Source organism: Dipodomys spectabilis, unplaced genomic scaffold, assembly GCF_019054845.1.
Source record: "Dipodomys spectabilis isolate Male_0828 unplaced genomic scaffold, ASM1905484v1 ptg000187l, whole genome shotgun sequence".
NCBI classification, from domain to species: Eukaryota; Metazoa; Chordata; class Mammalia; order Rodentia; family Heteromyidae; genus Dipodomys; species Dipodomys spectabilis.
In genome coordinates this window covers 7,387,819-7,405,891 of record NW_024870864.1, presented here as the reverse complement: position 1 = coordinate 7,405,891, position 18,073 = coordinate 7,387,819, and the positions used below count along the sequence as shown (strand labels likewise).

General features: G+C 40.6%; 1 protein-coding gene across 1 annotated transcript in view; it reads right to left on the bottom strand.

Moving 5' to 3' along the window:
* The window catches only part of Slc9a4 (solute carrier family 9 member A4), a 56,276-nt gene extending 38,725 nt beyond the window's left edge, over positions 1–17,551 (bottom strand). The window contains exons 1-2 of the mRNA XM_042695483.1: positions 16,799–17,551; positions 10,148–10,611 (exon numbers count right to left, since the gene is read on the bottom strand). Of these exons, the coding sequence (XP_042551417.1) occupies positions 10,148–10,611; positions 16,799–17,054 (720 nt within the window). The 5' untranslated portion in view covers positions 17,055–17,551. The remainder of the gene's footprint in view (positions 1–10,147; positions 10,612–16,798) is intronic.
* Between the last annotated feature and the right edge of the window lie 522 nt (positions 17,552–18,073).

Sequence of the window (18,073 nt, the reverse complement as noted above, 5' to 3'; positions counted from 1 at the left end):
ATCTCCAATTAACCATTAATCAATTAACACTTCTCTTCAATTAATCTCCCATTCTTGTGTTGCTCATCTGCTCTGATTGAATTGGATTCCCTCTAAATTCATGCATTGATATCTTAACCTCCAATGCTTTAGAATGAGACTATATTTGAAGACAGTCTTTTAAAAAGTAAGTCAAAATGAGATCAAAAGAGCTTTCTCTAGTCCAATATGACTGGTGTCCCCATAAGAAAAGAAAGAGACACAAGAAGAGGACCTATGGAACAAAGCCAGGTGTGGACAGAGTGGGAAAATGGCTGCCTATATCAAGGACAGAGTCCTCCCAGAAACCAAAGCGGCAGTGTCTTGATCTTATATTCCCAGCCTCAAAACTAGGAGAAAATAAACATTTATTGTGGAAGGTATTCAGTCTATGTCATTTTGTTATGACTGCCCTGGAGATACAAGACAGTCTTGCTCATTGCCCTATGTATCTTTACTATTAATCCTCACTGCTTGCCTTTCCCTAATTTCATTCCTTAAAAACAAAGCTTAGCCCAGCACCAGTGGTTCACACATGTAATCCTACCTACTCAGAAGGCTGATATCTAAGGATCTTGGTTTAAAGCCACCCTGGACAGGAAAGTTTGTGTTTGTGAGATTCTTTTTTTTTTTTTTGAGGGTCTGGTTGTGGGGCCTGAACTCTGGGCCTGGGCGCTGTCCCTCAGTTCTTCAGCTCAAAGCTAGTGCTCTACCACTTGAGCCACAGTGCCACTTCCGGCTTTTTTTTCTTTTTGCTTATATGGTGCTAAGGAATCAAACCCAGGGCCTCAGGTATGCAAGGCAAGCGCTCTACCACTGAGCCACCTTCCCAACCCAGTTTGTGAGATTCTTATCCCCAGTTAAGCACCAAAAAGCTGGAAATGGAGCTGTGGTTCAACTGATAGAGCACTAGCCATGATGGGGAAAAAAAGCTGAACGATAGCTCCCAGGCTCTGAGTTCAAGCCCCAGGACTGGCATGCAATCATGCGCTTGTATACACACACACACACACACACACACACACACACACACACAAACATGCCTGACTGACTTATATTCTATAGAAAGCATTGAATGTTCAAAGTCACAACAGCACTGTACAAATGATGACTAGTATATGTCAGCTACTAAAACAGTACAAAAGAATAGCATAAAGAAATACTCAACAACCTTACACAATATTTAAATTTTATCAAGTTTGTTTTTCAGTCTGTATAAAAGGGGCAATGAACGATTATACTGTTATCAGGTGGTTTCTTGACACCCTGACTCCTATAAGAAGCTTACTAAGGCCAGGAATGACCTCTCAAGCACAGAGTAATGATATAAAAGACAGAAGATAGGATGTGTTTATAAACCTTGCTCCTACAGAAAGAAAAATGAGATTTACAACCCAGGACAGAGAGCTAACAAACCACAATGGGTTGATATTCAGAAGTGTTTGTTGCTTATAAATTCAGAGAATAGAGGCCAACTTGATGAACTGAAAAGATGTCAAAGAACTTAATAAAAAATTGTAAGTGATAAGATTTTGCCAACTTAGAACACAGTAAAGGAATTGTTTGTAATTAAAAACAAAGCTTTAAATTAAGTCAAGGGAAAATAGGGCAAGGTTTGTTATACATCAGCTGTTGTTACCAAAGACCCAAATATGCACCTCTCTCCTAAATCTAGAGTCTTATTTCCAAACCTATTCCAGGGACTACAAGTATCTCACAACTAAACTAACACTCAAACCTAAACTAACATTATCTCAACACTTGTTGCTCATCCCAGTTGCTGCCCAAGGAAAAGAGTCTAACATCTCCCCCTCTATCTATACAAATCTTTCTCCTCCTTTGTTTCTACATCAACTTGGAGAAAACACCCATAGCACTGACTTTTGCTACCTAATATTAGTATACCTAAATGATACAAAAAGTAATCTAAGTTAACTTCAAAATTCAACTATGAAAGTAAGCATAAGTTGTAACCAGTAAATCTGAGATTTGCTTTTTCTTCAAAAGAGATTGCTTTGGCATCACGGAAGGAGCATCATGGAAGGAGATAAAGAACTTCTCAGTAAAGGTTTTAGATGGGTGGGCACATTGGAAGAAAGAGGAAGGAAAGAAGGAAGGAGGAAGGAAGGAGGAAAGAAGGAAGGAAGGAAGGAAGGAAGGAAGGAAGGAAGGAAGGAAGGAAGGAAGGAAGGAAGGAAGGAAGGAAGGAAGGAAGGAAGGAAGGGAAGGAGGAAGGAAAGATTAGACCTAGAACATTTCTGGCTTTTCAAAACATGACTGAACTTTATTATAAAAACAAAAGGTTTCATGGTGTCTTAGTTCTTTCCCATAGTAGTGAGTCTATTATTCACTGCTGTGTTTTGGGTATGGATTTTTCCCCCACAGTTTGAGTTGCTGGAGGTTTGATGCCCAGTGAAATGTGGGTGAAAGGTAGTATAATCTTTAAGAGCTGGGGCTAAGCAGAAGATGATAGGGTCCTAGAGTGCTACCCTCAGAAGGGACCTGTGCTCTTCTAGCAGGAGTGTTTGCTTCTTTTCACTGGAAGTATTTCAAAATAAGGTTGTTGCAAGAAGTCCTGCATATAATAACCAGACTCAAGCATTTTGTTATTCTAAGACAAGAGACAAAGATACCTGTCATTAACCAAAGATGATCCTGAGTGGTAAGAAGTGAGATGTGTCTTACCACAGCTTAGAGGCAGAATCAAGGGCTTCCTCTCCCACCATGGCCCAGATCTAAAGTTATAGAGCAGGCTATACAACAGTTTTTTCTAGATAGAGGCCATTTACATAATCATTGAGGAAGCTAGACAGAAATTGTTTGTTAACAAGTACCACACAAAAGCCAAATCATGGGATTTTTTTTTATTATGAGACTGAGCTTATTTTTTTTTTCATACTGCAGTCCAACATACTCTTGAGAACATATGCACAATGCTGCTGGTGGTGAGGCACCCACTGAAAACAACCAAAAACAAGGAAAGCCTCCAGGCTGTTTTGAGGACTAGGCTGTCCTCCATCATGCATTTCCATGAATGTGTTATATAGCTTTGTAGAAAAGCAAATCCTAAGCACAAGTGACTTGCTCATGGCATACACTAGTTGAAGACCATTTTGTACAACTCCAATACATGCCTGGGACCCTGCCTTCTCCCAGCTCTGTCATCTTACCCCCTGTCTTAAGCTTCATATTCATGCCAGTTTGTCCTGGCTGCTGCTACACACACACACACACACACACACACACACACACGCACACACACACACACACACACACACACACACACTCCAACCTATCTTGTCAATGGTAGCTAGGGGCAAGGAAGAAGGAACTCACCAAGCAAATTTTCAAATATTTTGGCTGAGAGCAGATATGTGAAGGCAAGCACAGAGTCCCTGTGGGAGCCAGAAATCCTCCTCGCGATGGGTCAGAAGGATCCTGTGAAGAGATCTCCTTCCTCCCATACTTGGTGAGAATTTGCAGGGTGGTGATGTTCATTCCCCAGGATCGTGATGCTGATCAACCAAGATTTGTGAGTGCTATTTGTCTTGTTTCTAAGCCTCACAGAAACCAAGCAGGTTGCTTTTCTTTCTTCTCTAGTATATAATAAGGGTAGAAGGATTTTTATTCATCATCTCCCATCTACCAGACAGTTCTATTTGTATGTGTGTGTGTATGCATGTGTGTGCGTGCGCACACTTGCTCACACCAGAACTGGAACTTGAACTCATGGCTCTGTGTTCTTACTTAGCTTTACATTCAAGATTGGCTCTCATTTGAGCCATACTTCCTCTTTTAGCTTTTTTTCTTTTTAAATGGAGATAAAAAATTCTCTCAGATTTGTCTGCCTGGACTGGCTTCCAACTTCAATCCTCAAATCTTAGTCTTCTGAATAGCTAGGAGTGTAGATGTGAGCCACTGTTATTCAGCCTGGGAGTCCTATTTTATGGTCGCTTCTCAGTTATGAAATGGCTCCCATTTCAAACATGAGAAAACTTAAATGTTAAAGCTTAACTTAAAGGCTTAAATCTTGTAGTTTGTAAACATATATCCCCCCTAGGCACCAAGCTCACCATATCTGTAGCCAGAGGAAACTATCCATGCATGCTCCTTGGCTTACGATGCTTCACATCATAAGAAACGCTTCATAAGCTGAAAAGACTGTGAGTTAAAGATGCATCGAGTCCCTCTAACCTATCTGACACCCCAGCTCAGCAGCCTAGCACACCACAGAACACCAGTCACTTCCTGGAGATAATAGCATCTTAAGAGGGGATCATCCTGCATATCTTAGTTCCAGAAGGCTCCAAATTCAAAATATCAGGTAGGTTCCTACCAGATAGGGATTGCTATCACACCATGGGAAAGCTGAAACATAAAATCAAAACATCAGAGACCCTGTGAGCTTGTAAAGTTTTCTCCTCTTCCCTCCTATCCTTAGAACCTGAATCAAATTAAAGGAAATAAGAAAATAAAAGGAAAGGCTGCCTACTCTATCCTCAAGATTCCGTCCCAAGCTTGGGAACAGCTCTTCTCTAGGAATTGTTGAATCTGCAAAATCCAGAAAGAGAGACAAGATCGTGTACCATCATTCTGGGTGTGAGTCCTCTATGCTAAGAAGACCTCTGGTAAGTGTGCTTCTATTAACACCAAAAACACAAGGCTCACTTAGTTCGTGTCGGGTGATATTTGAAATGCTGTATGTATGCTGGTTCGTTTTAGCCTTCACATAACTTGATCTCTACTTTCCAGAAAGGAAAACTTAAGGCTCTGAGGGGTTGGGGCATATGGCTATCTGCCAGGTATGGTCTTGACTGTAATTTATGCCTGTAGAATGGACAGCAATGAAGACAGGATCCATTCTGAAGCAGAAAATATAAGCCCAGAGAGATTCATGAAGGAAAATCTAGCCTCTAATTCCAGTGAATACATGGTTATCTTAGAGGGCTCTGTGTTCCAAACAGCACAGACGCAAGACACACACACCAGAGATGTGAGAAATGAGGAGCTCAGTGCTGACTTCACTCAGCCCCAGTTGCCCCAGTGTCCTCCGACCACTTGTGGTTAGGTTCTGGAATAGATGCTAAAGCTTGGTGGCATCCATTTGTCTTAAGGAAAATATTGCCATTTACACACAACTTCCCAGACACATTCAAATTCAAAGGAAACCCTGCATTTAGAAAGCATGGATGGAGGCATCCAGTCACTGGAAAACACTCCCACTGTGTGCAGATGCTTCTCAGCAGCATACCCTCTCCCTTATTCATACAGTCATTTCTTTCCTATGGCATTTATTCCTGCAATGCAGTCATGCATTTTCTTGGAGCTATGGTCCAAGATACTGGGTCCTAAGGTACAGATGCTGGGAGTGATCAGCTAGGAGAGAAACAAAGAGAACTACAAGACAGTAGTAATGCTGATGTATGAATGGAAAAGACCAAGTGTTTCTAGCATGAGCAGAATTTAGGATCTAATGCTGGCAACAAGAACACGAACAAAATTGAAGGGCCAACTGAAACTTGAGTGAGAAGTAAGATCTGGATTACAAATGCCAGCAATGGCCCCCACTGAAGGGATTTTGGCTAAACACTGCAAGAGGATTGACTACTTTTCACTCTGTCCATTGGGTATTAGGCTATGTGAACTAAATTCCACACATATAACCCATAAATCATTTCACTTGGAGGCTAAGTCTTTGAAATAAAAATCATACTAAAGAAATTTAAGTACATAGAGCTCTCTGACAACTCATTCTAAGAAAGGGCAGTCCAGATAAAAGCCTACACAGGTGGGCCAGGGGATCTGACTTTTATAACATACTTTCCCTTCACAAATTAGGGACAAGAATCCTTGCCTCATTAAGTCTTACGAGGCTTGAACAAGGAAAACAACATAAAGCACCCATCAATGTAATTGTATAAAATTGAGATCAGGTTTAGCCACTTCCATCACCCACAGCATTCTTAGAGGATTGAATAGAGAGGCCACCTATGAGAAATGAGTGACAAACAAGAGAAAAAAGGAAGAAGAGATGGAAAGAATGTGAAAGGATAGCATGGAAAGGCACTCAAAAGCAAAGATGTTCTGTGAGCAGGTATCCTGGGCTTCAGCCACAGCCCTGCTCTGCCTGGTCCTTCAAGCCGCTCAGATAAGACAGAGGAAGTAAAAGACAGGGCAACACGGGGCAGGCCAGAAACCTGGGTGCTGTTAGGTTGTTGTTCATCCAGAGAGACGACGGAGGTCTCCCTGGTCTAAACACAATCTTAACATCGATCTGCCCACAATCAATGTGGTGATTCCATTTTTAAAATCAGATGCCCACTGTGGACATCCTTCCACCAATCAGCGGCTGTGAGCTGACACCAAATTAACAACCAGCATTCACTGAGTAACCATCCAGACCTGGCACTTGCTTCATTAAAATCGAATATGAACCTTTCAGTAACCTGCAGGAATATTGCCATCCCGATTTTCCAGCAAGAGGACGCACAAATCGACTAGAGTCTTGCCTAGAGTCACTCATACCAGCCACTTCTATATACTGCTGTCACTAGCCAGACCTGGGCCCACTCTTCTCAATAACAGTGGATTCTCTTGTGTCTCTATCAACTCAAAAGTTAAAGTTAAGAAGAAAAGACCAAAGGACTAGGAGTGAGCAGAGCCACTACTCAGGTTTGCCCTCATTTTGGCCAAGTGCTGTGTCTATGTTTAGTTTATTTTAACATCTTCTGCTTATTTTATTTCATCTTTAAGATGGTGGCTTCCACTCATGTTTCATAATACAGTCTACAATTAATAAAATAGACATGAGAGCTGTACCTCTCTCTGTTTTGTGTTCAGACAGAGATGATCTTTATATTTTAGCAATCTTCAAAGCATTTTTATTTCTTTTTTTTAATTTAATTTAATTTTATTTTTGTGAACATACTGTACAGAGGGGTTACAATTACCAAAGCATTTTTATTTCTAAAATAAAATATTTTAAATATATACATAGATGAATATATAATACTACATAGATGCATATATAAACAAATGTATATATGTATATGTAAGATATAACTAAAAGATAATAATATATTTAAATATATTTGTCTTAAAGCACTCTCTTTCAATGTATATGTCCTCATGACATGATTTCTATAGTCTAGGATGCCTCTGTCTCTGCCCCTCTCTCTCTCTCTCTCTTTCTCTCTCTTTCCCTCTCTTTCTGTAAGAACAACTGAAATCTTTCAGCAACTTTGCTAGAATATATTTTAGGGATTTTTATCTCTGTTGCCTCTGCCTAAATCTCAGCAAGGGGGAGAAATCCATGAAGTAAGAACCATGGAGATGGATGCATTGATATTTCAGCAATTCTGGGCCAAGCAGCTCCTTCTGATTGGTGAGGAAGAAGCACTTCATGGATAAAGATCTGCGAGTTGTCAGCATGTACCCACAACCACAGGCCCCCTTCTGGATGACTCAAACCTTCTGCTGAACAGGCAGGACTGGACCGCTGCTCCCTGCTCAATGAGAGGGTGAGTTCAAAGCCCTGAGCTCAAAATATCATTGGATGGCAGAAAGTAGGGGTTGCTTTCAAGCTGCTTTCTAAATCTGGTCTCCGGGTTTCTCTGGTTTCACTTAGAGACCCAACAGAGCCCTGGCACACACTTAATACTCACTGTGCTGTGTGTGACCCGATGACCACAGAGTGGCATGTGGTCAACCTCACTGGAGCAACAGCCGTGACCCCCTCCAGGGTCACAGAAGTGCCTCCAGAAGATAACTCTTCTCATTGGAGAATGGTAACTTTATTTTGGAAATGATCATTCTTTAGAAATGTCTATGCGGAAGCAATTAAGCTTTGAGAAAGGGAAGCAAATGTCGCTGGCAATGAAACTGCAACCTGAAACCAAGCTGTGATTGGCTCTGGATGTGAGCTCTAGAGAAAACTGGGGCTGAGGTTGGATACTCCTTGAGCAGAGGGGCAGTTCAGAAAGGATTTGCATTGGTAATTTATAAACAGTTTCTTTTGGCAGGGATTTTTTTTTTAGATCATATGATAATGTCCCTGATGGAGAAATAGTGTGTTCTGCGAAAAGTAAAGAAGTGACAGGCAATACTGTGCACATGGAGCATAAGCTGGCAAAGACTTTGTGGAAAATCTTGGTGGCTGTGCTGTCAAGTTCAAGGACATGTGCTACCTTGATGTTGGGCAAAATCAAGGAGGCCTGACTCTACATTGCTCTGGATCCGCTGTCCTGTGGATATGATATCTGCTCCCCAGCCCTCCTCACCAAACACAGCTCCTGTTTCTCCCGGAGTTGAGGGTTTCAGTTACCTGAAAGTTTGCAAAATTATCCAAACAACCCATTTGCAACCTTCTTGCAAACCAGAATAACCTTGTCATCTTATCTGCCACAGCCCTGGGTATTTTCCTCTGTTCCCAAGTGCAACCGTCATGTGGCCCCATGAGCTTCACAGAGTTGGGCATTCTCCATTCCTGTCAATTTCCTCTGTCTAGAGTCAGGTGTTGTATATTTGGCTGTCTCCATAACTACAAGGTAGACTCTCTCATTTACCAGCAGCATGAGTAAAGGGTGATGAAAACAGCTAGTATATGTCCATTTTTATTTCTGATGGTCAGGGTTTTGAAAGGCCTTGTGCTTGCTAGGCAAGCACTCTACTACTCAGCCACTCCCACAGCTAATTCGGCTTTAATTATTTTGAGGATAAGATCTTGTATGTTTTGCTGTGGCAGTTTTGGACCATGATCCTTCTATTATACCCTTCCTGCATAGCAGGACCACAGATGCATACCACCATACTCAGTTACTCATTGAGATATGGTCTCACTAACATTTTGCCCAGGGTAGACTTGTTTCTGTCTTTCTAGTAAACAGAATTACAGATGTGCGCTCATTCCCCATCAAGTTTCTACATACATACTGTTTGATCTGAAAATTTCATTTCTAAGCAATTGCCCTGTATACAGTCCTGAAAAAAAGAGAGAAGCAGACAGAAACAAAACTATTCATCACAACATTATTTGTTTAGTGAAAACAATCTAAATAACCAGTCACCAAGAAAACTTAAATAAATTATACGTAAGCTTAGTCTTAAAGTACTACACAACAGCAGAAAAAGACATAGACGTAATTGCAAGACTTGTTACATCTAAGCAATACCTATAACATAGTCTCCCAGTCACTGTAAGGACAATATTCAAGTATGGCTGGGATAAGTAAGGATGTACATGACAAATCAGGGAGAGAAGACACCTACATAGATAGAAGTGGACTCTTGAATGAAGGGTAAGGAGAGGGTAAGTGGAAACTTTTGTGCTTTATGGTATTTAGTTTTGTACTGGTTGCCTTTTTTTCAGTGAATCACATTCTTCTAGTTCATGTGGGGGTATACATCTAAAAAAATTAAAGTACATTAAAGTATACATAAATGTCTTAGAGACTAACAACTGATAAGTCGTAGTTATTCACAGAGCTGTGCAGAATATGATTTTGTTGTGAGTATTTCAGCATCCTGGACTGTGGAGATCTCCTAAGCTTTGGTGCTCAGTGTTGACCTGGCCTGTCTGATCTCAGCTTTTCTCCAGAGGTCTCCTGAGCAAAAGTTTTCACTCACCTTTTCTTATTCCCTTTGCACTGAATGACATAGAGGATAATACTTTTCTATATTCCTCCATCACCTCTTTCCTGACCTGTCTCTTTTACTTACCTTTATTTTATGCAGTGTCATATCTATCTATCTGTCTGTCTGTCTGTCTGTCATCTGTCTATATGAAGTTGGGGTGAGGTCTGGTAAATTAGAGGAAATCAAAACACAAGTTGTGAAAGCTCAGAACGGTCTTTAGTTATCAGTTCTGCTAGCTAAGTGGAAAAAAATTTAACTCAAAAAGGATATATGTTCTCTTCTCTTTCTGTGAAGAAACTAGTGAGCCATTAAGTACACGATGCAGATCCTAAGGGAAGACACCTTAACTTGGGCAACACCCCGCAGACTGAAGTCAACCATAACTTTGCATGAGCCAAATCGGACTTGCCTTCTCCAATAGCCTAATGCCCATCTCTTGTCCTCAGCCCAGCTCCAGCCCCCTGAGCCCCTTGAAGATGGGTGACTGACAGCTCACCACACTGATGCCATCATTGAGAAGGGCCTCTCCGAAGATCATCATGTAGAGTTGCTCATTCACGCGGGCCTCCTCAAATACGGCCAGCACAGCCACAGGGTCCACAGCCGAGATCAGGCTGCCGAACAGCAGATTCTGCAGCAGGCTGATGTCACCGAGGCCAAAGGCCTGGATCCGGCAGACGAAGTAGAGGGAGAGGCCGATGCCGAAGGCGTTGATCAGAGCCCCGAGGCCTGCCCACCATAGGATGGAGCCGATGTTCTCAAAGAAGGGACGGGTGGGCATGAAGTAGCCGCTCTCCAGCACAATGGGTGGAAGGAGATACAAGAAGTAGATGCTCGAGTCCATAACCGGGGGTGACTTGTGGTCAGTGCCGAAGATGATGCTGCCCACCAGAGCCCCCACGATGATGAGGAGACAGCTCTCTGGCATGAGGCCTGGCAGCCTGTGGTAAAGATGGAAGCCTGGGAAGAAAGCGGACTTTCAGTTTTTGCAGGTGTTCTGAATTCTTCTTTGCATCCTAGGGATGGAAAGTCAGTCTCACCGGTGCTAGGTAAGAGTTCCACCACTTGAGCCATGTCTCCCACCACCAGAAGTCTTTTTTTTTTTTAATGTACTTCTATTGCTACTATTAAGGGGTTACTGTTTCATAAGTCAGGTTAGGAGTGTGTTTCTTTTTTGGACAATGTTGCTCCTTCCTTCTCTCTCCTCCAGTGATCCCCCAAGAGAGATCTTTGGAAGGAAGGCAGAAAGGACTTTGGGCAAGCCTGCTGGGATCTGAGCCTCAGCATCCCATCTGTAGAAGGAGCTGGATGTGTTATGGGGGCTGTAAGGAAGCACTTGCATGCAACACGCTGGGTTCCCAGCACTTTCTAGAGCTATTCCCAGCCTCCTGTCCCCTCTTCTTCCTGCTTTCCTGTTTTCCCTAGTTTGCATGGACCTGGGGGAGTGTATGAGGGTAGAGAAGAGTGAAAGTTCTGCTCTCAAACAAAACCCGAAATCTCCCAGGTAGCTCCTGCGGAATCTAACAATGTCTCCTGTACCTCAACTTACCTCATTTCTCTCTTCACCAGGCAGATATATACCAAAGGTAAAGCTCCCTACTTAACCAATGCCATTGCTACCTGGTCAGTCACTGAAGGAAAGAAAAATGGGGTCAGATTCTCACAGACCTGCCATTCCTTTGCTCCTTCATGCAGTCAGCTACAGATGCCTGGTAGCTACCCCCAAATCCCAAACCTGCTCTCTACTGCTGTAGCTGCTGCCTTTTGTTTTTAGGGTCCCTTTATTTCTCAAGCTGATTATTAGTTTGTCCTAATGACCTGCTACCGTTTTGGTTTTAAATGTGCCTCCAAAGCCCGTATGTTAAAGGCTTGGATGGCTCCAGAATTAGTGGAACCCTTAAGAAGTGGAATCTGCCATTGGAGTAACTCCTTTGGACATTTAACTTAGAGCTTAATGAAAGCTGGAACACGCGTTGTCATGGGAGGGGTGAGTTCAAGAGGAAAGGAGCAGACAAATGGAGAAAGGGAAGGTGGGCAAATATAGGCATAATATTCAATCTAAGTTTATGAACAGATAACTTGAGGGGAGGGGTGGGGTTGGGAGAGATGGGGGAAAATGCTGAAAAGGGTGGTGTTGAGATTCACAAACTGACATGGAGAATGGAAAACCCTATGTATCACTAAAGAATAATTTTTAAAAGTCTCCTCTGACAAAAATTATTTTTAGCATCGAAACAGAAAAGAAATGGAATCCAGTGGGAGGCCTTTAAGTTATTCCTCTGTCTTCAGCTTCTCAGTAAGGAAGTGACAACTTTGTTGCACCCCATATTTCTGACATGGTACATTGCTCAGCACCGGTCCAAAAGCAAGAGGGAGAGTCAGTCATGAACTGGAGCTTCCCAAACTGTGAAGCACAATTGTGCTAAGTTAATTACTTTTTTTAAAAAAAAGTGTATTTTATTGTAAAGATGCTATACAGAGGGGTTACAGTTGCCTGAGTAAGGTAATGAGTGCATTTCTTGTCAAGCATTGTTACCCCCTCCTTTGTTGTTCTCCCACTAAATCCTTTCTCTCCCCCACCTCCCTCACTCCTCTTTCCCCACTGAATTGAAAAGTTCATTTCCAATATACTGTTTTGTGGGTATAATCGTTGCAATTGGTCAGCCTGTGTCCTTGTTTCAGTGTTTTGTTATTCCCCTTCCCCTCCCCAAATTAGATCAATGTGTACATCTTGTATATAAGATGCACGGTACCAAAATCAAGTACAGTGACAACAGAGGATATACCATAGGGGGAAGAATATACAAAGGAAACGAAAAAAATCACACGGTACATTAAAAGCAATGACAAAGAAAGACCTCTTGTGATAAGTTAATTATTTCAAACATTTTGTTATAGTGGTGGAAGATGATTATTTCTCGCCCTCAATGCCACAGGCCATTCTGTACAGCCAGATGAGTTTTCTGCATCATTTACATTGATTTTCACACTCCCCTTTTGGCATGAAAAGCATCTCATGGATTTTAAACTAAAACTACTTGCTTAGCCTCCCTCTGCAAGGACCAATCTTCCGTTATGTACTGGTAAACTATGCTACTTCCAGTGTTGACACAGTTTTAGTAATAAGACATACATAACAAGAGCTACAACATTACACATAAAGAAATAGTAACATTCACATTGACATACTAATATACTGTAAGAGCTCAGGTCTTAGTGCATCCACCAGGAGGTTGTCTCCATGTCTGTCTGCCACACAATCTGCCTGATCTGTATACAGAGCCAATTAAATTCCTTTCCACTCAGGTCCCTTTTATTAATCTTCTTATTCTATTATCATTGCTTAAATTGTTCTTTTTCCTGGTCTTTAATTCTGATCAGACTTGGAGGCTAAACTTCATTTATCTTGTCCTATGGCAATAGTAAATGTTTCTCCAAAATACTAAGCAATTTAATTAGACAGTCACTCTGTAATAATAATGATATTTATCTACAATTTTTGAGCATGACTTACTTCTCCTATCAACCTATAATTTTCTCAGACTCAGACCAAATGATTTGAATTTTACATTTCTTCAAGTGCTTAGCCTAGGGTCTTATCTGCAAGAACCAAGTCTACCAAATATCTAGAATAATCTATAAGTGTGGAAATGAATGAGTGAATGGGTTAAATGTTCATTGGGGATATTTGACATGTGAGAAAAATGAAGGAATCATTGGAAAATGATATCTACTTACATAGTTAGAACAGAATGAGAGACCTGTTAGATGACAACTTTAATGAGAAGACAGAACAGCTAGGTACCAGTGGATCACATCTGTACTCATTGCTACTCAGGAAGCTGAGATCGAAGGATCATATCCTAGAGACTCAGGAAGCTGAGATGTAAAGAACATAGTTTGAAACCAGCCTGGGCAGGAAAGTTTATGAGACTCTTATGTCCAATTAACCAAGGTAAATGTGTAGCTCAAGTGGTCATGTGCCAGCCTTGAGCAAACAGTAAAAGCAAAAAACAAAAAAAAATTTAAAACACTAAGGAACAGTGTCTAGATCCTGAGTTCAAACCTCAGTATTGGCACACACACACACAAAAAAAAAAACTTGTCCAGTTCTTGACAATCATTGAGGAAATTTACTTGGCTATGCACTTTTTGAATTGGGAGAAGTATTAGAGAATGATTTGGAAGATGATTTTTGTGCCAAATATTGCAGGATCCTGAATTCAAAATTAGGGAAAGTAAGCTTTCTCCCATAGGCCAAGAGGAGCCAGTGAATGTTTTTTTAAGGTTTCAGCATCCAAAGAGGATAAGCATTTCCCTGACCACAGTATTAAACATCTCTATTATATGCAGGCACGTTAGTTCAGGGAATATAATTATCAACAAGGGACCTCCCTTCCCCATACATACACTCCGAACCTAATCTCATTGGCCTTCATGTCAATCTAAAAGTGGGAGAGCCCATATTGTAACTCTCAGGCTCTATGGCTCCTCAGTCTGGTTCTACTTCCAGGAATCTGGGTTCCTGAAATGGACACAATGTTCTACTGCCTACAGTTGAAACTGTACAGCAGCAAAAGTGTCTCTCTTTTCCAAAGTGTCTTTCTTTTCATGAGAGACACCTGAGTCAGCCACTTCAAGATGTTATAGATGGGACTGGGAAGGTGACTCAGTGGTAGAGCGCTTGCCTTGTATGCCTGAGGCCCAGGGTTCAATTCCTCAGCACCACATAAGCAAAAAGAAAAAAGCCAGAAGTGGTGCTGTGGCTCAAGTGATAGAGCGTTAGCCTTGAGCTGAAGAGCTGAGGGACAGCGCCCAGGCCCAGAGTTCAGGCAAAAAAAAAAAGATGTTATAGTTTTAGTTATGCCTGAAATTGAAATGAATCCATATAATAAAGTTCTTAAAAAAATAAAAGCTAACCTACAATTCTATTCTTCCAAATAATTTAAGGGACATTTTTTTTTCCACAATGTCTCAAGAAATGAATCTAAAATAAAAGTTAGCCCACCAAGTGTGAAGTGACCTTTTATTACTTTGGTTGTATACCAGCTTTATTTATAAATTCATAAGTGTTTTTAATAGATTCTAGAATATTTTGATGTGTTTCTGTTAGAAGGCCTAACAGGCAGTTCTACATCTTTTACACTGAACTAAGTCCTTTAACGTCAGGCACCAGTTCATTTCCACATACATGTGGGTACGTAGTAAATGTGCTTTGGTTGAAGGAGGAATAAAATAATAAATGATAATTGTTCATTGTATCTTTATTCAGGTTTCATAATATAATCTTAAAAGAATATACATTTCTTAAGCATTAAACATTGGAAGTTGTTATTGTTTTTATGTGCTTGGTGAATGAGCCACCATAAATAAAACCAGCCTAGTACTGAACACACACTGTATACATATGCCTCTTTTTCTCCCCACTCCAACATTCCTATGGAAAACAGTCGATATCTAGATTCCTAAAGCCTAGCAAATGTGAAATCATACCTGAATAAGCATGGTCCAGCTGGTAATTTATTTAGGTATTTTTTCTTTCTAAAGTATGTTGAACTGTATCAATATGAAAATCAAAATCACTTTAAGCCAATTGTCCCATGAGCAACAATGCTTTTATAACTTCCTTCATTTTATATACACAGCACGTCAGAATCATGAGCTGTTTTTGCTACTATAAAACCAAGATGAAATGGGCCATTTCTTCATTGAGTGGGTAGCCAATCAGTTACATCTAGTTTCCTGATCCCCAAATTAACTATCCAGCCAGTGCTAGAAAGGAAGGAAGGGAAGAGGGGGCAGGGACCATGGAGACAAATGTTTACAAAGGAGCACCAACATACCACAGAAGACCACCTGGAATTTTTTCAGGATAAACATGGCTTCACAAGATGTTAAATTTCTGAACTGAGACAGTTTCCAACTTAGAAAGCCAGTTTTACTCCAACACTTGTTTAAAATAACGGCAGATGCTTTGTACAACTTAATTGTTTTAAGAGTTGCAAGAGAGTTCTTCAACCTGACAATTCCTATTGAATCTTCACACTTCATTAGCTCAAAATGAATAGCTGTTATAAATAAGCACTTAATGAGAACACCTTCACAGACAGATAAAAACCTACAGAAGTTAACCACACATGGCTCAACCCACATTTTACATTTATCCTAGTGTTCTCTGTGTATATATTTTTCCAGCACCTATGCCCACAAAAGCTTTATTTGTATCTTATATATTGCATATAAATCATAAATTATATCTACATTTATAAATCTACATATATATGCATAAATATGCATACATACAACACACTAAGATATATATATATATATATATACTAGATATTCTACCTCAATAAATCATTCTACATACTCAAATAATATCAAATTTAAAGGGATGATAAAGAATATACTATGCTTAGTAATTTAGATAATTATATAGTTTTTTTCACTTTGGAATAAGCTGACTTTAAGGAAACAGTAAGTTGCAACTGGGAATTAAATAAGCACAGAGTATGAACCACCACTTTGGATCTGGGTATAAGGAACCCTGAGTTAGAAGTTAATCCATTGCCACGAACTCACCTTATTGCATAAGTAAACCAGAATTTCCCCATTAGCTCTACTCGAATTGGGTGTAAACTGTCTTGGAGGACCAGGACTGCAAGAGACCTGTGTTAGTCTCATTTCTTGTTTTCTGTCCATTTGTAAAGGATAAACATTGATGAAATAAACATCGATGAATCCCATTACACAGCTAAGCATGCAGAATATTTTACAGAAGAAAATTATGAGGTTCCTGAAATTTCTATCCTGTACCACTCCACGGTCTTTTGTGCCTCCCTCTTCATATTATTTTTTTTCAAACAAAGAACCTAAAACTTGACATGTCAATGTCATATGGCTGTCATGCTGAAAGGATAAGAAATCAAAACAGCCCAGGAGTATGCTTTTAAATATCAAGCCACAATCTCAAAGCATTAAATAGCTGTGACTTCCTATTGATTTAGGGGGATTTTTTTCATATCAGAGTGGTAACAATGACAATCCATTTAGAGCATTGTTTATAAGAATGTTCACATATGTTACCAATGTGAGGGAAAAAACAACAACAACAACACCGTTCCAAACCAGGCATTGGAAGACTTACCGATTTTGGCAAGGGATGCTAAAAGTATCCAAAGGGTGACCTCATATGGAATTTGCACATGGTCATAATCCAGTTCAAAAACAGATATCCTTTCACCTGGCTCTGAGCTAGAAGCCGCGAACCAAGCACCAGGTACTTGCTGGCCAGAGGAATTTGTGGATTCATTCAAGTCAGAAGATACTTCGGAACATGCAAGGACCAACAGCAATAGCAATGACTTCCAATAATGAAGAGGCACAAATACCTGGAGATCCATGACTTTGGGCTTCTCGGGCTGCACACCTGGCTTTTGTGTGTGCCACACCTCTGAGCTGGAGAGGGCTTCTAGTGACTGGCTGCATCACCTGGGTTACCAATAAAATAGCTGCAGTTCCTGGGTCATTCGGAGAAGAGACCAAGGTGTTACTAACTCTGCACAAAGGTGCTTTCTAATCATCTTTAAATCATTTGTGTTCAGGAGATTTGGCTTCTTGGTTCAAATGCAGTTCTGCAGTACATTTGTTACAGCCCAGTTAGTTATCTGTACAACCTTCATTGCCCTTCATCCGAATGTGACTTGAAGAACAATTTATCAAGAGGAAAATATCTCTCCATTCAAAGCTGCTTTCTCACTTCATTGCCAACTGGTTCCGTCTTGTGACTGAAAATTGGAAAGGACAATACAGTGATCGTTCCATGTATCTGTGGAGTCCTTTAGTGAAGAAAGAAATCCTGTCCCATTCTACTGGATTCCAGGAAGGAGCTACCTGTCCTGCATCTGTTTCTTTTTCTCTTGCCCCACACCCTGTTCTTTCACTAGATTTGAATGGTCAAGACTGCAGGTAGCTCCTAAACCACACTTAATTATTTGATTTGACTTGTAATGAAATGTTTGCTGAGGGTTCTCCACAGGTTACACTACTGACACCTAGTGGGAACCTGCAATACGACACCCTTGACATGTTCACTGATGAATAATTAAGTTGACCATGTAGACATCATCCAAACCATAGAGCTTTGAGAATGAACAACTATTAGTAATAATACCAGACCACAAGTATCAACCAGGATTGTCCTGGAAAGCTTTATCATACAAATCTCTATAAATGAAGAAGGCAGAGACAAGAGCAAGAACAAGAAAGACAGCAAACACTTGGCATAGGACCTTGTAGGACTCCAAGAGGAGAAATTCCTAGAAGGAATTAGTGATTGCCGTCCATACATTTTTAAAAGAATTTCTTTAAAAGCAAGAAACCAAATAACAGCTTCCTTAAATACATCTAAAAACACAAGTAT